The sequence below is a fragment of the Cetorhinus maximus genome, chromosome 24 (assembly GCF_964194155.1).
Source record: "Cetorhinus maximus chromosome 24, sCetMax3.hap1.1, whole genome shotgun sequence".
In the NCBI taxonomy this organism is placed as follows: Eukaryota; Metazoa; Chordata; class Chondrichthyes; order Lamniformes; family Cetorhinidae; genus Cetorhinus; species Cetorhinus maximus.
The window spans coordinates 28133210-28150118 of NC_135902.1; the positions used below are offsets into that span (position 1 = coordinate 28133210).

General features: G+C 39.4%; 1 protein-coding gene and 1 long non-coding RNA gene across 8 annotated transcripts in view; one reads left to right on the plus strand and one right to left on the minus strand.

Moving 5' to 3' along the window:
- Positions 1–3859: 3859 nt before the first annotated feature.
- LOC144699739 (uncharacterized) lies at positions 3860–9193 on the minus strand. The gene is made up of 3 exons (XR_013580604.1): positions 9070–9193; positions 8297–8387; positions 3860–4001 (listed from the first exon to the last, which is right to left on the minus strand). It is a non-coding gene; the product is annotated as an uncharacterized LOC144699739 (long non-coding RNA).
- Positions 9194–9301: 108 nt separating this feature from the next.
- tnrc6c1 (trinucleotide repeat containing adaptor 6C1) overlaps positions 9302–16909 on the plus strand; it is a 205322-nt gene continuing 197714 nt past the window's right edge. For 2 of the 7 annotated variants that reach the window (XM_078570923.1, XM_078570924.1), the window contains exons 1-2: positions 9303–9569; positions 9841–9888. In XM_078570923.1, the coding sequence (XP_078427049.1) occupies positions 9565–9569; positions 9841–9888 (53 nt within the window). In that variant the 5' untranslated portion in view covers positions 9303–9564. Of the gene's footprint in view, positions 9570–9840; positions 9889–16909 lie in introns of all 7 variants that reach the window. The other 5 variants (XM_078570920.1, XM_078570925.1, XM_078570919.1 and 2 more) reach the window with 3 other exon arrangements.

Consider the following 16909-nt stretch of genomic DNA (forward strand, 5'->3'; position numbering starts at 1 on the left):
ATCTCTGTTTTAAATGGGTGACCCCTTTTTTTTAAACAGTGACCCCTAGTTCTAGGTTCTCCCACAATAGGAAACATCCTCTCCACATCCACCCTGTCAAAGCCCCTCAGGACCTTATATGTTTCAATCAAGTCACCTTTTACTCTTCTAAACTCCAGCGGATACAAACCTAGTCTATCCAACCTTTCCTCATAAGACAACCCACCCATTCCAGGTATTAGTCTGGTAAACCTTCTCTGGGCTGCTTCCAATGCATTTATATCCTTCCTTAAATAAGGCGACCAATACTGTACACAGTCCTCCAAATGTGGTCTCACTAGTGTCCTGTACAACTGAAGCATAACCTCCCTACTTTTGTAATCAATTCCCCTCGCAATAAATGATAACATTTTATTAGCTTTCCTAATTACTTGCTGGACCTGCATACTATTCATGCATTAGGGCACCCAGATCCCTCTGCACCTCAGAGCTCTGCAATCGCTTGCCATTTAGATAATATACTTCTCTTTTATTCTTCCTGCAAAATGGACAATTTCACATTTTCCCACATTATACTCCATTTGCCAGATCTTTGCCCACTCGCTTAACCTACATCTTTTTATAGTCTCCTTATGTCCTCTTCACAACTTACTTTCCTATGTTTGTGTCATCAGCAAATTTGGCAACCATCCCATCCATCCCTTCATCCAAGTCATTTCTATAAATTGTAAACAATTAAGGTCCCAGCACTGTGGCACACCACTCGTTGATCTTGCCACCCTGAAAAAGACCCATTTACGCTTACTCTTTGCTTTATGTTAGCCAGCCAATCTTCTATCCATGCTAACAGGTTACCCCCTATACCATGAGCTTTTATTTTCCGCAATAACCTTTGATGCGGCCCTTTATCAAATGCCTTCTGGAAATCTAAGTACAGAACATCCACCGGTTCCCCTTTATCCACAGCACATGTTACTTCCTCAAAGTACTCCAATAAGTTGGTTAAACATGATTTCCCTTTCACAAAACCATATTGATTCTGCCTGATGACCCTGAGCTTATCCAAGTGCCCTGCTATAACTTCTTTAATAATAGTTTCTAACATTTTCCCTACGACAGATGTTAAGCCAACTGGGCTATAGTTTCCCGCTTTCTATCTCCCTCCCTTTTTGAATAATTGAGTTACATTTGCTATCTTCCAATCTAATGGGACCTTCCCCGAATCCAGGGAGTTTTGGAAAATTAAAACCAATGCATCAACTATCTCACCAGACACTTCTTTTAGGACCTGAGGATGAAGTCCATCAGGACCCAGGGCTCCTGCCAGCTTGCAGCTCCAACAATTTACTCATTACCATTTCTCTGGTGACTGTAATTTTCCTGACTTCCTCCACCACTTCCATTTCCTGGTGTATCAGGTGTAGTCTATTTCATATAGAGAATATGAATGTAAATATCTGCATAGAAAATTAATAAATTTGACAGGGACTCATAAAAAGGCATTTTACACTGGTCTTTATATAAGAAAAAGATACTGGGAAAGGTGAGTGCTAAATTAGTTCAAAGCAAGGTGAGAAATAGAGTAATCAAAAGGGAAATATTTAAAAAGTTAAAATGTTAGGAGTACACATTTCTGGGACCTGCCGGGATGTATCCAAGCATCTGAGGGGAATGGTGGAAGAAATAGGGCAGAAATTATGGGGATAATTTATTAATTAATATTAATGATAAAATTACCAAATATCTAAATGAAGAGAAAATAATTAGAATGGGCAGCACAGATTTTAGAAAGGAAGGTTTGGCTTGCCAAAACTGATAGCGTTCTTTGACGAGGTGATAGACTTGGTGGAATAGGGAAATGTTGTCAGATTGGATGTACGTGGACTTTCAGAGATCCTTTGACAAAGTACCACACAGGAAACTATTGGAGATGATTTGAACAATCTGGATTAAACAATTAGTTTGAAAAGAGGAAGTACAGCGAAGGGGTTAAAGGCAGTTTCTCAGACTGGTTGGAAGTGGGTAACATAGCCCCACAAAATTCTATTCTGAGTTCACTTCTGTTCAATAATTTGAATATATAAGGCTGGAAGGAGTGATGCCCAAATGTCCAGAAGATGCCAAAATAGGAGGCATAGTAAATCATTCTGAGGATTAAAGCGAGCTGTGAGGAGATATCGGTAAAATAGAAGGAACACAAGTAAAACTTGAAAATGACTGGTCCAAACTGGAGTTTCATTTTAGGGCATACAAGACCAGTTTTACTGGTTTTTCCTTCTGAGATAGTGGAATGGGCAAAATAGGGCAGATGGAAATCATTTTGAAGTATAGGCCTGATTTTTCTGATGTAGGTTTTATTAATAGAATCTATAATATTGGAATATTCAACATTACAAGTACAAAGATTATAGATATCATAACTTAGTAACAACACCTGAATTGTTAGGCCTGAGGTACTTGGAATATTAAGCCTTGGGCCTCAACATCACTGCGAATGCCTAACCAGGTAGCTCGCCAAAGAGGAATTGAAGATCAGGCCCCTGCAATGCCAGCACAGGAAAATATTCAAAAAAGGGAAGGGTGTAAATCGGAAGAAGGGGCTATGGCAAAGGGTGACAATGAGAGGGTGTGCAGCAGTGATCAAGGGGGAGGGTAGTGATGATCAGGGTAGGATACTGCTCACTAGGATCAGGAAGGGTTGGTGGAGGATGACAGTGACCATGGCAGGTAGCAGTCAGCTTTAGAAAAGGCGGCGCTGTGAATCTGGGAGATATAAGTTGCATGTGGAGGGGGCGGAGGGGGTGGGCAGTGGCTGATAGCACTTCTGCTCCAAATGCCTCTACATTCAGATAAGTATATTTTAAACACCTTGTTGGTTGTAGCCTACAGTGGTTCCTTTAACGGCATGTCAAAGCTGCACGCGAACCTGATTTCTTGAACGCAGCCAGCCCAATGCCGGCTGTGTTCAGGGCGACCCAATGATACAGATGTGACCTACATCAATACAGCAGTCACTGCACTCCCAGCCTGAGAAATGAGCATGGCCCAACCAGTTTCAAGGCCCACATTCTAAGGCAGGCTGATGAAAATCAATTTCTAAATTTAGTTGAGCCTTTGAGGAAAATTGCTTGTGAGATGCAAAAGCTTTCCCAGAGGAGGAGAAGGCAGAAAAGTCAGAAGCCAAGTCACCCTAGGCCACTCTTGTGCATGCCTCAACAGCTGATTAGAGAACAACATTGGCAGGAGCCAAGGAGCAAACTACTTAACACCCCTTTGACCAGTGAATGATGTGTGATGTGATGGGGAAAGAACTAAGGAAAGCAAAATATCACTCTTAAAATTGCTTATAAATTGAGTAATTAAAGAGTTAAAATAGCACAGCATTTCACTGTCATTTTCATTACAGATAAACTAGATTTCATTAAAAGACAAGTTCTTGTACTATGAAGCCGTTTCTCAGCACAGTCTCTATGAAAGGATATCAGATTTGTTCATAATCTGTCTTGTGATTATGTTTCATTGCGATTTACTTGTTTTCAAGAAGTCAAATGTGTTGTCTTTAATTTAGCCCCGTGGTAGGTTTCAGGGTTATCAAAACAGTAGTTACCTTTTCAAGAAACTAATTTCAGATTATAGCTATGAGGTATTACTGTACAATATCACAAGAATTTCACAGGGCAACAGGATAGGTGACTCAGTGCAGTAATATAAAGGTGAAAATAATGCATTGTAGGTAAATGCAGTTCATGTGCCAATTTGCAGTTATTACAAAGCTGAATTGTTTCAACAGAAAAGAAATGTGTTCAGCAAAGTCAAATAAGGCAGCTCCTCAATGATTTATGTGTTTTTAATATAAAGAAAAGCATTTCATGCTTGTCAAAGTTCAGTTTTTCACAAAGGATAAAGGGGGTTGTACAATGACTGCTCATATTGCAGGAACATTCTCACCGACAGGGTAGCAGCATAGATTTGATTTCAGTTCTTTTTCATGAGTAACGGTTAAGGTATGAGCTGCTGTTTGCCTAAACCATCAAAGGTAGAAATGTTTAACCAGAAATAGAAAATATATCAACTACAATCTTACTTTAAATGAAATGCTGTTATGTTTAAAAAGAAAGCTATTTACAGATTTTCTGCACTGTTTGACCTTAAACAATAATCACCGTTCATATACAAAAGCTTAGCTGCAATAAAGGTATAATATTTATTTCGTTGACCAACAGATAACAATTTGTATCACAGATTATGAGGATCTCATTGATCTCTTCATTAAGTTAGACAAGAAAAAAGAATGTTGTTCCAGTTGAACAATAATCAAACTTATGTCTTAAAACAATGACTTCTACCTGCACTGACCTGTAGCAGCTGATGCCCATATGAACTATTTGTCTATTTAAAGTTCAAAATTAAAATGGCTGCATTCCAAAATGCTGTGCTCCTCGATCATTTTGCTGTAAAGATATTTCATTTTTTATAGACCACAATATTTGGCATCCCTGCCTATGTTTACAAACAATGCCATCATTGTCAATCACGCTGATATAATTTATGAGATGTTAGGTCCTGGCTCTATCACTGGTGGAGAAACAAAGGAACCAGCACTGCAGTGTTGACGTTGCCATGATAAGTAGAGCTGCTGTGCTGTTTGTAGACAAAGCCACTCACTGCAAAATGCTGAAGTGCGATATAAAGAAAATCATGCTTTGAGTTTAGGACTGAACTTTAAAGTTGAAAACAGTTAATTATGTTACTTCTGCTTTAAATAAACTGCCTTATTTTTGCTCCTTTTCCTCATAGCCATAATACACTTTAAATTGTTTCATCTACAACATCAGATACAATTTGTGCTAACACGGAATACTGAAACACTATTGTTTGGGCCGCATGCTTTAGGCAGTAGTGAAAACATAAACTGGAAAATATTATTGAATTCCTCATTGACGATTGAATTTGAATACATTTAAAACTGGGGTCTTGTCAAAACATTAAATTATAACAGCTCTGAAACTCTCTAAAATGTTGAGCTAAAGAATTACTTTCATTATAAAGATTATTTTACTAGTGAATTCTTTAGTCTATCTAGCTCTTATTTTGTATCATTGTATGCTGTTTGTTCCTGGAATCTGACATGTACAGTTCATTATTTATTCATTTTTCAGACTCTAGATAGATGGAGTGTAACACTGGAACAAGAATTGTGTTCCTTTTGGAGAAAGCTTTGATGAATTTGTGCTCTACATCTATCTTGGTTTGCCAAATGACAAATACACTGGCCTCTGGGGGTTCATGCAGCCCACCCCCACCTGAGCATTCCGCTGCCTGCATACCATTTACTGTTTGTGCAAAGCAAGCACACAAATCCACATTTTGCAGTTATTGATTTTAGTGCTTGTTCATTAGTTGCAGAGGGAACTGAAGCTGCATTGGTAATCTATAATAGATAGAGATAGTCATGTGAGAAGTGTAGGCTTTGGTTCAAACATTAGAGGGCATTATCTTATCAAATAGGCAGTAACCAGCTTGTCTACGTTGCATTGGCATTGCTGTGTGCCACCTCTTATTTCTGTTAGACAGTTGTTTTCTATTTATGAATATGTTGGTCTCTGTGGAATCCCTGCAGTGCCCTTAGAAGAATTAGAAATCAGTTCAGCTAATGCATTCATCCAGCACAATTGAACACAACAAACAATACCTAGCTCCTGCAAGCTACATGTTTGCCTAATTTAGAAATATTATATGGAGCTAGATAGCATCTAACCTTAATCGGCTGGAGAACTCCTCAAGGTTTCTTTGCTTTAATTTATTGAAACTGAATGGTAACAGAACAGTCGCTAGTGTCAATTGGTGGTATGTCAGAGTAAAAATGATAAATTAATTTCAAATCAGACAATTTTTCTCCAGCTTTATCTCTTCAGGTAAGAAATATTGTGCTATATAGATACTTGATATGAGATTTTTAAGTCCCAACAAATCAGTGAAAATCTGGTGTGCAGTAACTTGTAATTTATTTTAAATGTGCATTCTTATCGTCGTAAGCTTGCATCTTTCAATCACAAATTATTTCACTTGTGTTTAAAACCATTTAGAATGAGAGTATATATACTTCTTGAAATCTGTTGTTACTGGTAATGAATTATGATAATTTAAGTTTGCCTTTTGCACAAATACAGATATACATTTTTATTGTAAGCTTTCACTTATTAATTTTCCCACTATTAATGTTTACCCTACCCTCTGTTTTAGATCTTAGTGTGTCTTGCACTGTTCTGATGGGACAGGCAGCTTGCCACTAAGTGTCTATCAGTGCCACTCTAAAGACTTAGTCATCCTCCATCTTTCCTTTCTTCACTGTGAATAAGTCATTAACTTGCATTTGATTCTTTCCGATGATTGTGCGACCAAAATTCATAAATTTTCTGTGTTGGAATTGGAAACTTGAACTGTCACTACAAGGAACAGCTAGGCTGAGCACAAATACATTATAATACCGTGCCAGTGCTGCAGCTTTTTTTAAAGTTGTCCCATGAGCTTTGTATCTGGCCTGCTTTTCTTTGCCACATTCAAAACAACAATTTAGAAGACTGTTAAATTTTTACTTTTTCACTTGTTCCCATTTTGTATATCTTCCAAAATACATTTAGTTTCGTATTGTAAAAGCTGTAACTCAGCTAGTAAACAAAATACTGTGATCACTTGCATATTACTAAACAAAAAAAGTGTGTATATCAAGAGTTTTATCATGTCAATAACTATATTTAGCAGTGTGTTTAAAATATTCATTAAAAACTTGAATCTTTGAGCAAAATTTGTATTTGGATCCAAACTTATGCAGAAATCTTTGTTTTGAAGTTTTTCTTTAATTGATCTAATCCACTAACTACATTTTGAATAATCTTTAACTTAAACTGACAGTTATTGTGTCAGAAGTAGGTGGTACAGTAGGTCCAGACAGTTTCTCCGAGAACTTAATCTAGATTCTAAAATTCACATTCTCAGAGAACGTATATGGGTTTTCCACGCTGTGATAGGCATTCATAGTGCTGATATTGGCCCCATGGGAATGCAATTTTATTTGTAATTAAACGTCTTTGCTTTTTCATGTAGATATCTGAAGTATTTTTCATTATCAGTAAAATTCACTATTTCATAAAACAATCACATCTGTAAGATATTTTTGTGTGTATTGCGTGTTCATCTTTAGGCTGTTGATGACCTAAGCTTAAAATAAAGGAGGTATAAAATTTTCATAATTTAAATAAAGCATAAAAAAGTCAGGAAAACGCTTTTAGCAATTAAAATTCATAGCTTTACAGTTAATAGAGAAAATATCTTTAGGTTTTAGAAAATATAAACCAGTTACTTCAACAGCTTTACCACATATTTATATTTAAAGTGACATTTTTCTTTTTGGATAGCAGTGGGTCTCCTCTGTTAACCCTAGGGCGACATTTCAATCAAGGAATGGTGAAGCTAATGCTCTTCACTGCTGTTAGTCAAGTGGATTCTCTAAGAGAGTGTCCACTCACCAGCATTGATTTTAGTGTACCTTGTCCACTTACAGCTTGCTCGGAAGACTTTTAAAAAAGTTACCCATTGAGATTTTACAATGATCGCAATAAGTCCCAGCAGAAACAAAATTGAAAAAAATATTTCTCAAGTACTTTACAAATAAACCCTTGTGAAAATCAATGGTGACAAAGAGACATATTCTGTGAGGATCCTCTACCTGCTATAGGTAACTTCATTCCAAAGTCAATTAGAAAGTTGCTAGTTAGATGGCATAGTGCAAATCAAATCTGTTTGTTCACATCTGTGACTCTCTCATGATGTATTTGTGTTGGTGGGGAGGGGGTGCAGGATGTGAGCAAGAGAAGAAAAAATTGCAGAGAAAGTAATCTTGGCCTGTTTTCGTGCACCTTTTAACAACCAATTCAAGATTGTTGCTGGCAGCAGCCTTGGAGGTCTTTTTCTCTATCAGGGAATAAGTCATGATAAAGGTGGAGCAAAAATTATTTTCAAAAATTTAAGTTAAGACTGTACAATGATGCAATGTGTTTATTTTATAGTGGCTCAGCCATACAAAACAGAAAGACCCCAAATCACTGGTGTGCACTCAGTTAGTTGATCTTAGCCAAGCTTTTGTAATCGGAGTGCTACAATTAGCCTCAGTACTTATGGGTTAGGAAGGACTTGGATTTTGACTCCTGATCACTATACGGTAATCTCGGCTGAAAACTGCACTGGTATGATTATAGTGTTGAGTTTAACTATGCTGCCCCTGCAATTGACTGCCAAGGTTCACAGGCATAATGATCACCTGTGTGAAGTATTGGAGTGTGATTGGGACCTACATTCCTCAGGAAGGAGTCAATGCTTTCCAGAGAGAGGGTGAAAGGAGAGCTGAAGATCTGTAGGGAAATAAAAAAAAATTAAAAATTTCAAATTGAATCATTCTGATTATTTTAAAATTCAAAAAACCACCACTGGGTCGTTGTGTCTTTTTGCCTAAATTCTTGGAGCGTTTCATGAGTTTTGTTGTGAATGTTACATTAGAGGTTCTTAAAATAAATCAACAAAGGCAACCCAACCCAAAGAGAAATGTTATGTTACTTTATTGCTTGGACAGAAAGATATTATCTATTTTTAAAATCCAAATGCAGGCTAGAGGTCTGATTAGAGGAGAATGGAGTGGAAGCTGTATTTCCGAATATGTACTGCTGCACAGGAGAGTGCCAATTCAGCCATAATATATTTGATTTTGATTGGGTTATTTCACTAGGTCAAATTAGATAAGCTTTGTACCTATTAAGCAGATGAAGTCGAGCTGTATCAGATCATGTACAATTGACAATTACTGGGTCATTTGTATATGTTGAGGACAGGCTTGTTTGTGGTTGGCTTTTATAGATGATTTGGCAGACTGGTTACCAGAGCAACCAGTGAGGCCGGGAACCTGGTCACGTGGCGTCTGGCGCTCACCGGATTGGTTGGATTTGGAGTGACATTTGAGGCGTGCCTCCCAGAAAGCGTTTTGTTTGCAAGTTTTATGGCATTATTATTTTTAATCACTTTTCCTCCTCGGCTGTTTACCTTGTGGCCGTTTTTCTTCCTTCCCCGCTCTGCTTACGCGGTTAGCAATGGTAGGAAAGTCTGAGAACCCATCGCTTCCCTGCAGGCGTCTTAATCCCAGCCAAGTGAGGGATTTAAAAAAAAGTTCGGGTGGTCTTGTAATCATGTGATGCATTGGCCCCGAAGCGATTGGTCAGAGCGGTTGCCGTGGCAACACGGAGAGGCGGGACAGTTGGGCGCGAAGGGGGGGGGGGTAGAGAGTGATGTTTAGTTGTGATCACATGTCAGCCAGACAAGGTCAGAGGTCATTTCCTCAGCGCGATTAGCCTTCTCTTGTCAGTTAGAACAAAATGGCTACTGCAGCACCGTTACCGACAATTTACTGACGGCGAGAGCAAGAGAAAGTAGCTCAACTTTTCCTTCCCCTCCCCCTTCCCAATAGCACCATCAGCCCACTCTGACGTTGTTTTGTCTCCGCTGTTGGATATTTTCCCCTTCTATTTGCACTTTAAATTGATGAGGTTTGTAATTGTTGGCGGTGCGGTTGCTAGGGGTGTCTGTGTGTATGTGCTGCGCTGTCTAGGGGCTGCTGCTGGTTTGGAGGGAGGCGGGCGACACTGCTGCTTCCTTTCCCCGTGTGTTTGTGTACAACTCGCCGCTGCTTCCCGTCGCCTGAGCGATCCTGACCCCAGCTGTCAGCCGCTCTGCATGTTTTCAGAGTCTGCCAAATTTATGGGTCTTTTAAAAAAAAGCTTTTCTTTCCCCCCCACCCCCTCACCCCGACCTTTTCAGAGAGCCCGAGTTTAAAGCTGCCAAAGAGCCTCAGGAAGAAAATAAAAGGTAAGCCAGATGATTTGCGTTTTGCCTTTTATTTTAATGTCAGGAGTGGCGCACGTTCTGTCTTCCAAGGCAAGGCGGGTTTGGATGTTTAGAGATGGATTGAATTGCAGATTTTTTTGAGGAACTGTCAGCACAACGATCAGTAAATCGGCGAGGAATGGCAAAGGCTCTGTGCACTGGTTTTCAGCCGGCCGGTGGAAGGGAGAGTTCAGAGCAGCGAACGTTAGAGCGTAATCGTCCTTCATAACGCTGGACCCCGAGGATCGCTCAGTCCCTTGCAGTAGAGTTTGAAATCGACTGATGGAAAAAGCGCCTTTCGGTCCCTGTGCAATGACAGCAGCACCGCAATGAGATGTGGTAGCTTGTTTGTAAATTGACAAGCCACTGCAACGTGAAATTGAAGTCTAGGGCATTTCTCCAGCACTTGTTTCACATTGGAAATACATTTCATTTCTTTTTTCTTCCGTACAGAATGCAATTTACTGAAATGTCTGTGCATTCGTACTGGCTCACGAGTATTTGTATTTCTGTTCTTTTGCCTGGTGTTGAGCTTTGGTGTTGACTGGCTTCTGTTGTAGTGCCAAAGCACTGGCATTTTTGGACCGCTGCCCACGTTCCCCCTCTCTCTGTCTGCACGAAGCTCCATACTGTACTTTATCATCCTGATGGCTTCGGATGTGGAATGTGCTTTGACAACAGCTGCGGTGTGGTGGGCTTGATTCAGCTTTGAATGTTTTTTCCTCTGATTATAATAGAATAAACGATTTAAAATGTATGCAGTGAATTTCAATCCTTTTTGAGGGTCGAAAGGTTTTTAAGTTTCTGAAACCTTTGGTTATTTTCTTTTATAATATTTGGCACATACAGCTGTGAATACAAAAAAAAACACAGGTTAATAAATACGTGCGTAGGACTTGTTTATGTTGCGTAGAATCATAGTTTTACAGCACGGAAGAGGCCCTTCGGCCCATCGTGTCCGCGCCGGTCATCAAACCTCTATTTGCTCTAATCCCATTTTTCCAGCATTTGCCCCGTAGCCATGTATGCTATGGCGTTTCAAGTGTTCAGCTAAATACTTATTAAATGTTGTGAGGGCTCCCGCCTCTACTACTTTTCAGGCAGTGAGTTCCAGATACCCAGATGCAGCAGTTCAAGAAGGCAGCTCACCACCACCTTTCTCAAGGGCAACTAGGGATGGGCAATAAATGCTGACCTAGCCAGCGAAGCCCACATCCCGTGAATGAGTTTAAAAAAAAACTATAGAATTTTTTGCATGTATGTACCAGTGTGTATATATAATAGGTTTTTTGAAAGCTATCTTTCTATGAATCTTTGCAGCAACTCACATTAGACAGCAACATGCAAGTGCCACCAATCATTTTTAGAAACATCATAGATATTGCCCTATATGTGGGAAGTGTTCAGGAAGTTAATGCATTCCAGAGACCTCAAATTTAGCATTGATATTGTGTAACCCTTTTTTGGGAAAAAATAAACTTTTACTACCAATGTTATTTCTAAAATATAGTAAATGTAAGAATTGTAATAAATGTTACGATTTCCAGAATCAAAATCACTTTCTTGCAATAACTTAATAAATAAGAGGTTTAAGGAAGTTATTGGCTGTCTCTTGCACAGAAATTTAATCGGTGTTTAGTATATAACTGTACTCGGAAAAAGCAGAGCAAACATGTCATGCTTCTTATGAAATCTAAAGTTATTTCTAGAAATTGATCGCACATACTTGGATGTACTGTAAAATACTTTCTGTTCAAGGATTTTGTGTGGAAAGAAATTATGTGAAATGTTTCCCAAGTGGATCAGTGAGCTGTTCAGCTATACAGATTAGGAACGTTGCAAGTTCAATACCCATTTGTGTACTGAGTTAGTTGATCTCTCGGGTTGGTTTACTGAAATATGCCTCAACACCCTTGGGTTATGTGGAAAGGAAATTTGGCCAGGACTCCCAATTATTATCGCCATCTGCAGGTATAGTTTTGGTGATTGAACTTAGTTGTAAGACCTGACTGATCAAAATTGCTTTCCAACACTCACTGTCAAGGCTCACATATGACCAAGCAATTGGTTGAGATGCAGGGCAGTAAATGGTAGCTACGCAGTCGTAATCCAACAGGGAGTCCCTATCTAAAGAGATGTAGGAAGCGAGAAATAAAATTATGCTGATCAAAAAGCAGATGCTGGAAATCTGAAATAAAAACAGAATGCTGAAAATACTCAGCAGGTTAGGCAGCATCTGTAGAGAGAGAGTTAACATTTCAGGTCAATGACCTTTCTTCAAGTTCTGAAAAAAGATCATCAGTGTTAACTCTGTTTCTTTCTCCACAGATGCTGCCTGACCTGTGTATTTCCATCATTTTCTGTTTTTATTTTATATAAAATTATACTTGGCTGGTTCATACTTGTTGGCATCACATTAAAAACCAAGCTCGTGCTGGGGAAGGTGACTAAAAATATTATAGCTGTCTCTCCCTTCAGTGTGTTTGAATTTATTTTTAAAAGTAAATCACCTACGAAGAATAATTCCCTTTTTATAGTGACACCTTGGGTCTTTGCTGAATCCTTTTCTTTGAAGAGAGAGATTTTACAATTGAGGACCTTCATGCAGCGCGTACGGATTTTAGAGATTCTGTCATGTAACGAACTTGCATTTTGTTGATTAGCTGAGAGCATAACAAAACATTGTTACTGGCATTTTAAGAATCTGCCCCATTTCTGTACGCAGTGATGAGTAAATGGAAATTTAGTGTTTGGTATTTCCCCCTTCTGTGTTCTATTGACTGGCTTAAAATTTAATCCTAGAACATAAGAAATAGGAGCAGGAGTAGGCCATTTGGCCCTTCAAGCCTTCTCTGACATTCATGAAGATTATGACTAATATGATCTTGGCCTCAACTCCACTTTCCCGCCTGTTCCTCAACTCTTGACTCCCCATAGTTCAAAAATATGTCTGAGTCTTGAATATATTAAATGACTCTGCTTGCACAGCTCTGCGGAGTAGAGAATTCCAAAGGTTAATGACCCTCTGTGTGAGAGAGAAAATTCCTCTTCATCTCTATCTTAAATAGGCAATCCCTCATTCTGAAACTATGTCCCCTAGCTCTAGATCCCCCTACAAAGGGAAACATTCTCTTAGCATCCACCCTGTCAAACCCCCATAGAATCTTTTTATGTTTCACTAAGATCACCTCTCATTCTCCTAAACCCCAATGAGAATAGGCCCAACCTGCACAACCTTTCCTCATAAGACAACCCTTCATCCCAGGAATCAACCTAGTGAACCTTCGCTGAACTGTATCCAATGCAAGAATGCCATTGATCAAAAATGTATTGATACCGGTTCCTAAGGTAATGCCCTAATCTGACTTGAATAAAGTTAATTATAAAATTTAATGGAAGTAAATTATCTATTATAGACACCAATTCTAGACAGGAATACATGGGTTAACTTGAAAATCAAATATTGTTGAATACAGTGCAATGAAAATACTAAGAGTTAAAATATTACGTTTAACTATAATCTCCAGAAGCAAAATATTTTGAATCCTCTTCATATCAAAAAATCTGTAGATCTCAATAATATAACTATTTGAAGGTATATAATTAATAGAATGCAGGACTGTTGTGCGAGATATTCTGAAGCTAATACAGAGCAATCCAGTGCCATGCAAAGTTGGCTGAGAAAGTAATGTACAGTTTGAATCAAAATTGAAAACGTATAAAATGTCATTGTACCTATAGGAATTCAGAGCAATATAAGCAAGCAATTTTAATAAAGGCAGTCTGGCCTCCATCAATGCGTTTGTGAATTCATTGAGCTAATACAGAACATGAATGGTAGGTGAAATGGATACTTGTGAGTTGGTAATCATCTGTGCTTATGAACTAGTATCACCAGAAAACCATTGCAGGTGTGATATCTTCTGTTCAAAGTTTTTGAGGACCTCCCACCATGAAAGTCTTGGCATTGTTTGGGTGGAGTGGAGGAGGAGAGCTATGTCATAATTTATTCCATAGATATATGCAGAAAAGATTATAAATACGAATTATTAATCTGAATTCAGAGAGGAGCTTACGCCGGAGTGAGATGTAGACAGCATGTTATTGGGAATTCAGTTCAGATGGGAATTTGGTGCATGGGGCAAAGAGGTGGTACTTTTTCTACTTTTTTTCAGCCTCCAGCAGTTGGTGAGTCTTTTGTCTCCAGGCTAGGTGAGTGCAACTTTCTATTACTCTGTGTAAATTATTAATTGACTGACTAATTAAATAAATAAGTTTGGACAGAAATGGCAGGGCTGGTGGTGTGCCGTGACTGCAGCTTTTGGTAATCTGTGGAATGCACTGCACTCCTGGACAACCATATCTGCGGTAAGTGTCTGCAGCTTAGACAACTTCGGCTTGGAGTTGCTGAACTGGAGTCTGAGTTGTGGAAATTGCGGGGCATCAGGATGGGAGAGAGTTACCTGGACACTTTGTTCTAGGAGGCATTCACAGCCCTTAGGTTAGGCAGAACCTTAAAGTTGGTCAATGATCAGGCACAGGAGGGTTTGACTGCGAGTCAGGTAGGTATGGGAAATCAATATTTAGTGTAGGAGGAACCTCAGCTCTTGCATTCTGTGTGGATGAAGGGAAGGACTGCATAGACAGACTGATTGGACTGACCATGGCATCATGGTGAAGGATGCCGTTCAAGTGGGAGCAGTGAAGAGGAATGTGGTTGTGATAGGAGATGGTGTAGTCAGGGGGATAGATACTGTTCTCTGCAGCCTCGACAGCGAGATCCAAAGGTTTTGTTGTTTGCCTGGTGCCAGGGTTAAGGACATCTCGCAGCTGGAGAGGAACTTGGAGGGGGAAGATCCAGTAGTCGTGGTCCACGTGGGAACCAACGACGTAGCAAAGCATTGTTCCTGGTTCTACCTAAGAATTTGGGGAGTTGGGGTCCAAATTAAAAAGCAGAACATCAAAGCTAATCTCTGGATTGTTACCTGAGCCATATGCTAATTTGCATAGGCTCACGAGATTAGAAAATTAAATGTATGGCTCAGAGTGGTGTGCGAAGAAGGGGTTTCAATTCATGGGGCACTGGCATCAGTGCTCAGGGCAGATTGAGCTATTTTGTTGGGATGAACTCTGCTTGAACCTCGCTAATCGTATAACTGGGGCTGTGGGCAGGGCTTTAAACGACCAATGGGGTACTGGGGGTGGCAGAGGGTTTGGGCGAAGGAAGGTTTAGAAATCCAAAGAGAAGGTTTGTGGCATCAGAACAGCATAGCAATGGAGGTAAAGACAAGCAGAATGAGACGGGAAGGGACAAAGTTTAACAGAAATTGTACATCAGCAAATATGGTTGTTGTGGGGAATAGAAGTAAAAAAAAAGAAATTAAGGGTTTACCCGAATGCACCGAAGCATCTACAATAAGATAGATGAACTAGTAGCACAAATAGAGGAAAATTATTTAGATCTAATCAGCATTGCAGAGACACAAATACAAGGTGATCAAGATTGGGAAGTAAATATTCCAGGTATGCAATATTTTGGAAAGACAGAATAGCATAGGACGATGGGTAGTCCTGATAGTAAATGATGACATAAGGACATTAGTGAGAAACTATCTGGCCTCAGAAGATCATGAAGTTGAATCAGTATGGGTGGAAATTAGGAATAGCATGATTCAGAAAACACTGGTGGGAGTGGACAAGGTGGACATCAAAAGGATGTTTCCTCTTGTGGGTGATTCCAGAACTAGGGGGCACTGTTTTAAAATTAGGGGTCGCCCTTTTAGGACAGACGTGGAGAAATTTTTTTGAGGGTTGTGTGACTTTGGAACTCTGCCTCAGAAGGTGGTAGAGGCGGGATCATTGAATATTTTTAAGGCTGAGGTAGGTAGATTCTTGTTAGGCAAGGGAATCAAAGGTTATTGAGGTTAGATGGGAATGTGGAAATCGAAACACAAGATCACCCATGATCTTAATGAATGGCAGAGGAGGCTCAAGGGGCCGAATGGTCTACTCCTGTTCCTATTTCTTATGTTCTTATGTTTAGTCCATTAAGTTTCTCCCAATACTTTTTCTCTGCTGACATTAATTTCCCTACTCTTTTAGCCCCCAGGTTACTGTCTATTTCTGGTATGAAGCTTGTACCTTCTACTGTGAAGACAGACAAAATATTGTTCAATGCCTCTGCCATTTCCTCATTTCCCATGAAATTTTTCCTGTCTCTGCTTCCAAGTGGCCAACGTTTACCTTACATACTCTCTTCCATTTTTTTTTTAACTTATAGAAGCTCTTACAATCTGTTTATATTCCTGGCTCATTTGCTCTCATTCTATTTTTCCCTTTATCTACCTCTGGGATCTGATGTCCTATACCCTCAGTTCTAAAAGAGATAGCTGCAGAGATAGTGGATGTGCTAGTTATGATTTTCCAAAATTCCTCAGGTTCAGAAATGGTCCCATTAGATTGGAAGTTGGCAAATGTTACACTGCTGCTTTTCAAGGAAAGAGGGAGAGATAAAGCAGTAAACTACAGGCCAGTTAGCCTAACATCAGTAGTTGGGAAAATGCTGGAATCTATTCTTAAGGAAGTCTTAACAATGCACTTAGAAAAGCAGAGAATGATTGGAACAAGTCAACATGGTTTTGCTAAAAGGAAATCCTGTTTGACAAATTTATTACTTTTGAGTTCGAGGAATTAACTAGTACATAAAGGGGAACTGGAAGATGCAGTGTACCTGCATTTCCAAAAGGCAGTTGGTAAGGTGCAACATAAAATGTAATAGACAAAATAAGGGCTCATGGAACTGGGGGTAATATATTAGCATGGGTAGAGGATTGGCCAACGGATAGAAAGGAGAGTGGGCATAAATGGGGCTTTTTCAAGTGGGCAGACAGTGAATAGTGGAGTGTTGCAAGGATCAGTGCTGGGGCCTCAGCTATTTACAATCTTTATTAATGACTTAGATGAAGAGACAGAGAGAAATGTATCAAAGTTTGCTGATGATACC